Source organism: Salmo trutta, chromosome 24 (assembly GCF_901001165.1).
Source record: "Salmo trutta chromosome 24, fSalTru1.1, whole genome shotgun sequence".
NCBI lineage: Eukaryota > Metazoa > Chordata > Actinopteri > Salmoniformes > Salmonidae > Salmo > Salmo trutta.
In genome coordinates this window covers 26,568,116-26,580,418 of record NC_042980.1, presented here as the reverse complement: position 1 = coordinate 26,580,418, position 12,303 = coordinate 26,568,116, and the positions used below count along the sequence as shown (strand labels likewise).

General features: G+C 41.6%; 1 protein-coding gene across 4 annotated transcripts in view; it reads left to right on the top strand.

The window, feature by feature from the left end:
- The first annotated feature begins 711 nt into the window (after positions 1-711).
- LOC115160998 (SEC14 domain and spectrin repeat-containing protein 1) overlaps positions 712-12,303 on the top strand; it is a 28,564-nt gene continuing 16,972 nt past the window's right edge. Inside the window, exons 1-6 of one of the 4 annotated variants that reach the window (XM_029711625.1) lie at positions 713-1,669; positions 3,354-3,406; positions 3,572-3,649; positions 6,244-6,352; positions 7,123-7,213; positions 9,670-9,783. In XM_029711625.1, coding sequence (XP_029567485.1) covers positions 3,595-3,649; positions 6,244-6,352; positions 7,123-7,213; positions 9,670-9,783 — 369 coding nt within the window. In that variant the 5' untranslated portion in view covers positions 713-1,669; positions 3,354-3,406; positions 3,572-3,594. Of the gene's footprint in view, positions 3,407-3,571; positions 3,650-6,243; positions 6,353-7,122; positions 7,214-9,669; positions 9,784-12,303 lie in introns of all 4 variants that reach the window. The other 3 variants (XM_029711626.1, XM_029711627.1, XM_029711624.1) reach the window with 3 other exon arrangements.

The following is a 12,303-nucleotide window of genomic DNA, read 5'->3' as shown; positions in this document are numbered from 1 at the left end:
CCCAGCGTTGTCTGGGTTAGGGGAGGGTTTGGCCGGCAGGGATGTTCTTGTCCCATCGCACACTAGCAACTCCTGTGGCGGGCCTGGCTTCTGGGTTAAGCGGGCATTGTGTCAAGAAGCAGTGCAGATTGGCTGGGTTGTGTTTCAGAGGACGCACGGCTCTCGACCTTCGCCTCTCTCGAGTCCGTACGAGAGTTGCAGCGATGGGACAAGATTGTAACAACCAATTGGATACCATGCAATTGGGTAGAAAAAAAGGTTAAAAAAATATATTATAACAATAAAATAACTTCTCCGTGCTGCTCTGTTGAAGTGGACTCAGGTAAATCCTTAAAAAAACATTACTAGTTGCATAAACACATGACATAAGTGAAATTCACAATTTCCAAGATTATCATTGCAAATTACTAAAACCATGCAATGTCACTTGTAATCACTTTCAGGTCTTTGTAATGCACTTCCCACGTCGCAATGACTGGGTAAAAGCCAATTTATGCTTGATCCAAAATGTGTTTGCAGGCTCCATATGGAGAGTGACACAATTGTGGAGCCTCTGGTGGCATGCGGAGGCCGAATTGAGCTCCATACCGCATTGCCGTGAACCTCCCATTTTTTTGGAACGCTGAGGGTCTGTATAGCTCAGTGTAGTTCCGCATTGACATGATTGGTTGACGGTAGGAGTGGGTGGGGATTCTGTATAAGCACAAACTCACTTCCTTGACAACTTCCTTCACAACAGCTCTGTACTGCTCGGCGAAGCGCAAGAAGTATGAATGCCCCGACTTCTGCAAAGGCCATATCAACATAAATGCTACATGGCCAATGCACACATGGGATTGACCATGTGGTGCTTTTTATGCTTGATCCGAAAATGCGGTCGGAGGCTCCATGTGGAGGGTGTGACGCAATGGCGGAGCCTCCATAGGCACACAGAGGCCAAATTGAGCTCGGTACCGCATCGCCATGCAAATTTTGCAGCGCCTTTTAAGGACCTAAAATACCAGGAGCATGAATGCCAAGCATGGGAGCTGGTGTGACTGACATAGGGCTCCGTTCAACTCCTTCACGCCCTTCCACCGGTGTCCCTGTTATAAACTCTTCACAATTGTGAATGTGGTTGTCGCTGAGTAGACTGCTACTCTGAAGATTTGTATTTTTTTCTCTCAAATTAACTTTTGTTGAATTTATATAACAACTTTCCAACGTTGTTTAGCATTATCTAGTCCAAATATTGCATGATTCCACTATCTGTATCTATTTGCATGACTTTCAGTGAGTGCCTTTTATTTTGAAGGCGAACCACAAATGCCACTATTATGGCTAATCTTTGTTGTGGCTAGCTTCACATATGTCGGAGGTACGCTGTATTGCATGTATTGTCCGTTTGGGAGTTGCCTCTGTAGTAACAGTCCAGCCCCCTGAAAACAAACCATCTTTTAATAACAATCCAGTATAGATATAGCAGAGTTGTAACTTTTGACGATACAATATTTTTTTCTAACGAGTTCTAAGCGTTGAAAGATGTAACAGATGTGATCGCCTACAGTCCAACAAATCAGTGGCGCTCGGTCAGATAAACTGGGATTTTTCAATAGAAACTCCTCCTACAGACTACATTGATTCAACGTCGTATAATGATACATACATAATTCGACCTGTTTCGTCTGAGGTAAGAAGGAAATCGTCCCTTTGGCCGCAACAAACGGTATCATTTTCATACAAGGATTATATTGCGAACACGGGTTAGAGCGAGATTAAATTTCAGGAATATAGGTCATTGTGTCTGCATAGCCTACTCACTATAACAGTTTAGCATTGCTTCCATTGGTTCTGTAGTCAGCTGGGGAAAACCTCGTGCTACTGCTACAAAGTGATACGAACGCGGATTTTTATTCAGCACGGGTGAGCAAATGGCACATAGATTATCCTTTTCATACATTACAATACGTATAAAGGATTTTTACAATTTCGATTTTTTTTATTAAGAGCTCTTGTGATGAGAAGGCCAGGGAGGTGGGGCTTTTGTCTCGTGCCTGCTGTGTGCCTACAATAAAAGCTATTGTAATGATATGCCACCACATAATAATAATAATATCGAGCATATCGGAACTTGGAATTTAACCTAAATGTATGATATATAGTTATGTCTGTTGATTATTGTCAACCATACCTAGTGTTGTCTACGCTCCTACAATCCCTTTGCATACGTAGCCTATGCATCGTGGCCGTGTCATTGAAAATGTCACCAATATCAAATTACTCTACTTTTGAAGCATGTGAAAACTATTGTAGCCACATATTAGCAATGCTTTAGGAGAAGTCTAATGTTGAAATAGAAGGAATAATGTAAATTTTGTCCATCACAATAAGTAGCATTGTTATTGTCATCAATTACAGCCTCCAAATAGGAATAACTATTTTTTCTTGGAGTCTGAGAATGAGTACATTTGAGTCATTTAGCAGGCACTCTTATCCAGAGCTACTTACAGCTGTGAGTGCGTATATTTGAGTACTTTGTCATACTGCGTAAGACTATTCACCAGTGAGTGGCTAATTACAGTAGCCAGTTTGAACTACACATCATAAACATATTTGATCTAGAATAGCTGAAAGACACCAACTTTCCAGGAAAGAAAAGCAAACCTAACTTTTCCTACAAATATAGCTACTTAGTCATGACTCCAGGATAAGGTTATTGAATAATAGATGGTTATTATGGTTTGTATACTAAACCAGGGTATCCCAAATGGCACCCTATTCACTATGTAGTGAACTACCTTGACCAGTGCACATAGGGCTCTGGTCAAAAGTAGTGCACATTGTAGGTAATAGGGTGCCGTTTGTGACAATCTGTGGTAATATGCCAGTGGGTGGCTCATTACTGTGCAGTAGGTCAGAGTTTGCTGCATTGCAATCTACTAATGTGTTTCAAATGTTTCCCCACACTATTTTGGCCAGCAACCATGTAAATCTATCATTCTGCTGTGTTTGGGATGAAAACAGATGCTGAGAACAGATTTGACCAAATGGATATGATGATGTACTGCAGTGGTTTATGTATCGTTCAATTCAGTTAAGACAAGACAGTCCAGATGGGTAATCCTCCCAATACCGCAAAACAAGCAATTTTATTACTGTGTTTAAGGCTAATAGAATATATTAGAACAATTCACACGTCATTCTTCATAGCCTCATACCATAGACTAACAAAATGGTTCTTGGACATTATTTTTGTTCTGACACAGTGATAAGGTATGTCTTGATTTCACGTTAGTGGATGATTTGTCAATATTGAGCTAGTTGCTACTTATCTATAGTGTTGACTTGTTCTGATCTCTGTGTCCTCATTACAGAACATGGGCCCAGAAGGAAATGTTTGAAAGAGGTACCTTCCATTTCTAGAAAGGTAAAGCATCTTGGTCTTTCATTGTGTCCGTTGGCTTGTGATTGACAGGGATGACAATGCTATATGCTAATTTGTATGTGTGCACGCGTGTGTGTATCGTGTGTGATCATCGAATGATTTTTATGTGCCACCTGCTTTGCTATAACCTATATGTTTACTTTTCAGACTGCAGGGTGGAACTTGCCAGTATGGAGGCTACCAACATACTGCCCATTCTGAAGAAACGCCTAGCCTTCTTGTCAGGTAATAATATCCTCCAATCAGTCAAAGCTGTTTATCTTTACTGTTGACAGAGATGGCTTCTTGGAATGATCCGCACTGCATTTACATTGATAAGTTTAACATTACATTTACCAGTGATCATCTTTACGTAGAAATGCCCAACAGTAGTGCCACATCTACTACTACTACTTTACCTTGGTCCTCATGCAACTGGCTCAAGCACTTTTTGTGCTGCTTATTGAACATACCCAGTCAGTGAAATAAGCGTACAGCATTGAGAGCGAGCATTATCAAGGAAGTAGAGGCAGGCAGTTGACTAAAAATGAACTTGAAGTTATGCATGCTCGTATAATTCCCAGGATTGTGAAGTTTTGTGTGTACCACACATCAAGCTCTCATTTTCATCAAGTTGCTTAATCATTATAGGTGTGCAAGGTAACAACCATTTGAAGTTTGTGTTATTGATGTGCTCCTCATCACTCTCTAGCCTCTGAAGGGAGTGTAGTGTTAGTCCTTGGTCTAGGAGTGCAGTGTTAGTCCTTGGTCTAGGAGTGCAGTGTTAGTCCTTGGTCTAGGAGTGCAGTGTTAGTCCTTGGTCTAGGAGTGCAGTGTTAGTCCTTGGTCTAGGAGTGTAGTTGCTAGTCCTGGGTCTAGGAGTGCAGTGTTAGTCCTTGGTCTAGGAGTGCAGTGTTAGTCCTTGGTCTAGGAGTGCAGTGTTAGTCCTTGGTCTAGGAGTGCAGTGTTAGTCCTTGGTCTAGGAGTGCAGTGTTAGTCCTTGGTCTAGGAGTGCAGTGTTAGTCCTTGGTCTAGGAGTGCAGTGTTAGTCCTTGGTCTGGGAGTGTAGTAGCTAGTTCTTGGGCTAGGAGTGTAGTAGCTAGTCCTTGGGCTAGGAGTGTAGTAGCTAGTCCTTGGTCTAGGAGTGTAGTAGCTAGTCCTTGGTCTAGGAGTGTAGTAGCTAGTCCTTGGTCTAGGAGTGTAGTAGCTAGTCCTTGGTCTAGGAGTGTAGTAGCTAGTCCTTGGTCTAGGAGTGTAGTAGCTAGTCCTTGGTCTAGGAGTGTAGTAGCTAGTCCTTGGTCTAGGAGTGTAGTAGCTAGTCCTTGGTCTAGGAGTGTAGTAGCTAGTCCTTGGGCTAGGAGTGTAGTGTTAGTCCTTGGGCTAGGAGTGTAGTAGCTAGTCCTTGGGTGGTCTGATAAATCCCCTCTATTCTTGGCTCTGGCAGGCAGTGTGTCGTGATAATAGCCTGTTGTTCTGTTCTGCCTGCTGCTGACAGAATGAGGTTTCTCATCATGTTGATGATGCTGATTTGAAGGTCACAGCACCAGGGCTGCATCAGGGAAGGACTCTGTGTTCAGATACTGTTGAAGGTCTCATTGACTTACTAGATACACAACAAAATGAATGTTTGTGGCATTAGAATAGATGTTTATTCTTGTTACACTCAAGTCTAATGAAATACTAGCTAATAGTTCATTTCACAAATTGATAAATATGGATTTTTTTCCTTGTTTGCTTCAAAGAGAAAAATGTTTTGGATTGAGCTGCTGTACTGCATACACTCACACACATTTAGTTTGAGAGTAAATGGGTTTTTTCTTGAGATCCAATTTCACATTTTGGCAAAATAATAGTTTAGACGATAAAATAAAGAAATGTGTCGGTGAGCATCATTTAAAGACTTTAGTTAGTTTATTGTTTTTTTCCGGACTAGTAAAACTCTCCAATAGACACAGAATCCTTTCAGGAAAATCACAACAATCAACTATGTGGTTTCCTGTGTTTAGAGTCATACACATATAAAAGAAAGAACAAAGCAGCTACTTTTCATTCAGGGAAGTGACAATCTGACTACCTGACTTACACTGGCTTGACAGAAGACTGACTTTGACAAATAGTCGTTGCTTTTATGTCACTGACTCCTAGTGGACACACAACTAACTTTGACGAGAATAACTGTAGCTTTTAATTGCTTTTACTCCTTTAACCCTGACGTGGCACTAGGCTCTCCTTTGGTTCATCCCCCTCATCATTATAAAGATGCGTTATGAGGAATAAAACGACGTAGCAGTAGCTTTTGAGTCAGAGGGTATGTCCCAGGTGGCACCATATTCCCTATATAGTGCACTACTTTTGACCAAGGCCAATAGGGCTCTGGTCAAAAGTAGTGCACTACATAGAGACTAGGGCATCATTTGGGACACATCCAGAGGCAGAGCTCCCACCATCATTACCTCTGTCCGTGGCGTTTACAAGACACTACTCCTTTAATAGATGATTCTTGGCCGGCCGTACTTGGAATACTTGGTTCTGCCCGACCTTCTCCCAAGTCTGCCGTTATATGACTGTTATTTACACACAGTCCTCTTTATACACACTTTTTAGTGTGCATTCTTTGAAAATTCATTGTTAATGACTTGTACAGTGAATCAGTGTAGATACCATAGAATTAGAAGGAGTAAAATGGCCTTGGAACCTGTGACCATGGCAATTTGACTGGTACACTCATGGGTACACCCACTACGGTAGATACACTAGGTCTCTGTTGCAAAATAATGAGACTAATCTGTATAAATAAAGATGAATATACAGTTATTTTTCTGTTTGTTTCACATTCACAGGAGGCAAGGACAGACGCAGTGGGCTGATCCTAACCATTCCACTATGTACAGAACAGACCAGTATGGAGGAGCTCAGCTCCACGTTGGACTATCTCCTCGGCATCCCCAGGTATGAATCAATCACTGGCACACGCTGTATTATCACCACTGACTTATAAATATCTATTCAAATGGGGTTTCAATTGGATAGCATGCTTTTTGGGAGCATGTTCCAGTGGGTCCTTCAAAGATTCCCCCCCAAATCATGGTCCTTTATTATTTATAGTTCAATAGATCATTGTATTCATCATGTCCAAATACCACATACACAGCAGCTTGATTTGGAAATACTTACCACTATTATTTAATTAGGCAGAGAGCATTTCTTGTTAAGGTAGTCTACTTTTATTAGCCAATGGAATGTGAGCACAGAGCCTGTCCTTTATCTGGCTGACATTCTATTATTCTCATATTGATCTGTAGGCCTCTAAAAGGGATTTTGGCTCCATTTGCCTTTGAAAAAGCACTTGCATAGCAACAGTATTGGACGCTCATTAGACTCTGTGTTCTATTTGGATTGAGCTCGTTCTGCTACGTGGGTGTGTAGGAGAGAAGACCAAAAGTTAAGGAAGATCATGCTATGTTAGCTTGTGACTTCTGCATGTTGATCACACACTTTCTGATCTGTATTCATCTAGGCTTTATGGTCCAGTCTGGCTCAGTTAGTAAGAACATGGCGCTAAGGTTGTGGGTTCCCAGTGGGATGCTTCCTTCATCTACGTATCTGATGTCTTCTATTGAGCTATACTGGGATCCTTGGTGTCAAATTCATGGAACAAGAGCACACATTATTACAGATAGACAAATAATCACCATATTTCTCTTGCCTTCTCTCTTCAGTGACAAGTGCAAAGCAAGAGGCTTCACAGTCATCGTGGACGGACGAAAGTCACAGTGGAACATCGTGAAGACTGTGGTACTGATGTTGCAGGTAGGAACTGATAAAAGAAGGGGTTCATGTTGCTGGTAGGACACAGAGAATCAGCACAGTGTTCCTTTTAGGATAAAAGCACAGTTTACCCCCACACTGCATCGAGACGAGAGGTCCATATTTCTGTGTATCAAGCGGAGGAACGCCTGTCAAAAACATGGCACCTACACCTCATTTCAATCTGCAGTCTTTATCTCCTACTGCGTTTGGAATGTATAGTGGAATACATTACAGTCATATGTACAGTAGTGAGTACTAATAACATCCTCTACAGTTTGACAGCATGATGACTCATACAGGTCAGAGACATGGAGTTTATTGCAGTCAGTCACTATTGTCTCTGTTCTACTTTGCTTTATTCTCCTGACTGTTTCTATGCAGTCTGCTATAACACACCCAGGCTAGATATGAAGACGATTCCAATGCCCTGCTTTGTGGTATTAGAAAAAGACTGTCGTTGCGGGTTGAGCTGAGGAGTGAGGATGTAAAAATACTTTAACATGATGTGTTCTGTTCCCAATGGCCTATTTAACAATGTTCAGTAGGTTTAACTCTTTAAAACCCACGACTCTCTATTTATAATTATCCTAGTGAATATTCATGAGTGTAATGATTAATTAGCGCAGTATAGAGGAGCCTATGTCCGAGTGAGAAGCAGATGTGGGCATGTAGTTTCCACAGGGGAACGATCTAGGTCTACCTCCACCACGTTAACACCTCTACCAATCAGAATGTGACAAAGAGCTGGGAGGAGAAATAAAATGGCGGTCCAACCCGGATGTTGCGTTCTGTCGGTGTCTCGTCTCTGTTGACCCTACCTGCATAATAAATAATAACCCTCCAAATGTCGTAAAACATTACAGTGATGAGCTATGGAGCAAAATCTGGGGCAATATGCATTGTGCGTGGTCCCTAAAAAAACATTCACTAAAATAATCAAATAAATAGGCATCTCAGATCAAATGCATCACCAGCAATCAAGTGAAAGTAATTAAGGCAAAAAGGAATCTAAGCTGATTAGATTTTAAAAAGAGTAGGAATTAAATATCTTGACGAGGCTGCCTGATTATACCGTTTTTCCCCCTGAAGTCCAGGCTCTGTGTTGTGCTAATTAGGGCACCCTAGTAAAACATTTTACACCATTGTCCCTCCCTGTTTTAGTCATTTTCTTCCATTTGATGCCTAATGAACAAGACCCAGGCTTCGGCCACACTGCAGAGTGGATGGAGGTCAATGTCAGCAGACTGTGGTCTGCAGTCTGTCTGCCAGAGACCTGGGTTCCAATACTGTTTGAAATCATTTAAAATACTTTAGCTATGCTTGTTTGAGCTTGCTTGGCTTAATGAATAGTCCCAAAACTGTAAACCCCGCCCATCTTGCACTCAGGCATGCTAGAGAAAACGCTCAAGGTTTCTGAAAGATTGAAAACTATCTGAACCCAGGTCTGTTGTACTGTAGCCTGCATTCTTCCCTGTCTGCCCTTACCTGGTTTTGTCACCGCAGATTGACTATACGGTGTAACATGCTCTTGGTAGATATCTCCAGTCCCCTGCTATCCATAGACCTCTGCAGAAACAGGACCAGGAAAGATAAGATGACAGTATGAAATGTACTATCTGTTGACACTAATCTGCCTGGCACTGTCAGGGGAAAATGCTGCTGCAAGCTACTCTTCATTTAGTGGCCTACCATGTGATGGCATGGGGAAATTCACTGCAGGATTTCATGGAAAAACTGATGTGCTAAACAGTTATTGAAAAATTGTGCAGTTTTAGAGGCCTTGCTCTTGGCCACAGACACACAATTTGTCTGTTTTAAAGCTAGTTTCCTGCAATTATACACATTTTGTCATGGCTTATGCCCTGTTCTTCTTACCTGAGTGACTCAAACGTTATAACAAAATCCATGGGGGCCCCATGCCATGACATTTTTTACTTTTAGATTCTACCTGACTGTAGTTTTTATTTTGGTGATTGTTAGTTCTCAAAGATTATCTTACTTAAAAATAGATTGCTCCATTATCCTTTCTACATGCCTTATATCTGGTTTAAGTTTACACTGAAAATGTTTTTACCATCCCGAAAACTATTTTCACATTTTTTTGGGGGGGATATTTATTGATTTATTTGCAGTGGCAGCCATTGTCAAATCAAATGTTATTTGTCACATACACGTGTTTAGCAGATGTTATTGTGGGTGTAGCGAAATGCTTGTGTTTCTAGCTCCAACAGTGCAGTAATATCTAACAATACACACAATCTAAAGTAAAGGAATGGAATTAAGAATATGGCGGTGCGCCACTGCTAAATGCATATAGGGAAAACACTGAATTGTTTTGGGGATGACATTTCTGTTTCTGGATTTGAATGTGTCCAGTAAGCCATTGAAAGCCTATACCATTTTGATTATTTTATTTTACTTCATTATTTTTCTTCATATTATCCCATTATTTATAGAACGTGATTCCAGCAGAGGTGTCTCTGGTGTGTGTGGTGAAGCCTGATGAATTCTGGGACAAGAAGGTCACTCATTTCTGCTTCTGGAAGGAGAAGGACAGACTAGGCTTTGAGGTGAGTGTCTTATTCCTCTCTGTCTCTCTTGCTACGTCCATGTGTTTGCCTCCTCTTTCTCTCTCTCTCTCTGCATCTCTTTCGCTCTCTCTCTCCCTCTCTCTCCTAATAATGTTGTCCCTCTGAGCAGCAGCATCCCCAGTCACCTCCCAGAGGGACTAATTGTGGCCGGAATTCAATTTACTTCCCTTCACAAACCAATGATTCCAACGTTGGTGGGTTGGGTGGCAAACAAATTGATAGAGAGGAATAGATATTTGTCGGTATTCAATTTGGCCTTGTGTTGTTAACCCCTTCAGCGAGGGTGTTCTTTAGGTCTGTTTGTTCTGTATAGGTAACTCGTGTGGGTGGTGTTATTACAATGGCTAGTGATTTCTAGTGATTTTCGCTGGTTCTTTTGTGGTTGCCTGCTCCACAACAGCCCTCAAATACAGCCTATCAGTTACCAATAAACCCCCAGAGTAATTGCTGACATGTTATAGACCAATATGCATATTTCAATCTGTAATGAAGCTCTCTGCCAAATGAGGCTGATAGATAATTGGCCAAGGTCTGTTGTGGTAGACGGCATGGCAGCATTAGTCTATTTTAAGTGCACTGTGGTGATTTTAAAAGGAAGTCAGCATTGTATCAGAACATTCATGCATCCTGCTCCATTTCAACCTCCCATATGTCTTTGGTCCTGAAGGATTTATATGAATAGAGGGGTGGGACACACGTTTCTATTTCTCTTTTCTCACAATACTCCTCACACAGAACAATACTCCTCACAACAGAACAATACTCCTCACAACAGAACAATGGTAATGGCAGTATGGTGGAAAGCTACAGGCTAGTTTGTTTGGTAGTAATGGAAGTATGGAGTAGGAATATGTAGTAGTAGTCAGTCTGACCTGTCTGCAGCATGGTCTCCTTCAGCGTGGACTAATACTATCATCATGTTGCTTGTCAACAGGCATGTAGATCCAGAGCAGATGCAGGCTGCAGTATACAAGTGTCTCTTAGAAGGACAGAAAGTTTACTGTCTAGTGTCTCCAGCATCGTGTGTGTGTGTGTGTGTGTGTGTGTGTGTGTGTGTGTGTGTGTGTGTGTGTGTGTGTGTGTGTGTGTGTGTGTGTGTGTAAAGTGTCCTGGCACTAATTCCTGAGACTGCTCAGTAGAGGTCTTTCTTGTTGATTTAGCTCCCAACAGTTGTGTAATGATCTGGGCCAGCAGTACCCTCTAGCTCACCCTCCCTATAACTCCCCTGCTTCACCAGATGGCTCTGGTAGATGGCAGAGGTGGTCAGTTTATTGGGATTGGAAATAAAAGGGAATTGGGGGAAAATACTTGAAAATGGTGAAATTGACCTAGTTTAGTTAGATACTTTTATTCATCTAACGTTACTGTTGAGGTTTTGAGAATGAATTATCTTTGAACTAAGTGGTTGGCTGACTTGTATTGGGCTCTGGTTGTGGGCAGTAATCTGGCATGAACACCGGAGCATGTGGAAATGTAACGGGGCATGAACAGTCTCACTCACTGCCTGCCTCCTCAATCTCAAGGAACTAGCTATTTGGTTTGTTCGACATGGACTGCGTTTCAAATCACCTTGCAACATGTACTGATTATTATTTGTATTTAAGTCAGTAAGTCACAATTTACCCACAACACATCATGGATTTGATGTTCTCCAACAAGGCCATTCTATTTTGAGGGGACACGTTCTTTTGTTAATGGAATGATTTCACAGTGAGACAAAGCAACACTTATGGTAGAGAGCTGACTCCTGAGACGCAACTGAACAATAATACCACTGTGGTTTTAAACCCTGACACAAAATGCTCTGCTTGCTTTGCCTTTCAGTTTCAAAGCACTTCGATTAGGATTGTGAGCTGAGTTTACATCCCAGGGTCCATATTTGAAAAGCTTCCGAGTAGGAGTGTTGATCTAGTTTTTCCTTTTAGATCATATTGAGTCAGATTATATATACAGATCCTAGATCAGCACTCCTACTCAGAGGCACTTTGTGGATATGGGTCCAGGTACCACCTCTCCATATATTCATATACATTAAGATGTAAGTTAAGACAGAACTGATCCTAGATCAGCACCCCTACTCTATAACTGTGTGAATACATGCCCAGAGAGGGATAGATGGAGGTTGGTTTCATGTACAAACGTCTCTATCCAGATGTCATTTGATACATAGTGGGCTGTTCTGTTTTTCTTACTGCTTCTCTTCTCTTTGGGAGGTTGCCAATCTTCCATCACAATTTAACTACAAACTTCAGGCTTCAGTTTTCTTCCTTCTTATTTGGAGTCTAATCACGATAGAAATAAATGCACATGCAATCAGAAAGCCTGTGTGTATGTGATTCTCTTAACCGTGTTAGTCATATGTAGATGAAGAGACCTCCATTGATTCCACACGACAACGTGGATTGATGCGCGCACACACACACTCCAGGGATTGCTTTACAACCATAAATATTTATCAATGAGTCAGTCTGTCTGCATGTGGAGAAATGTTAATAATGT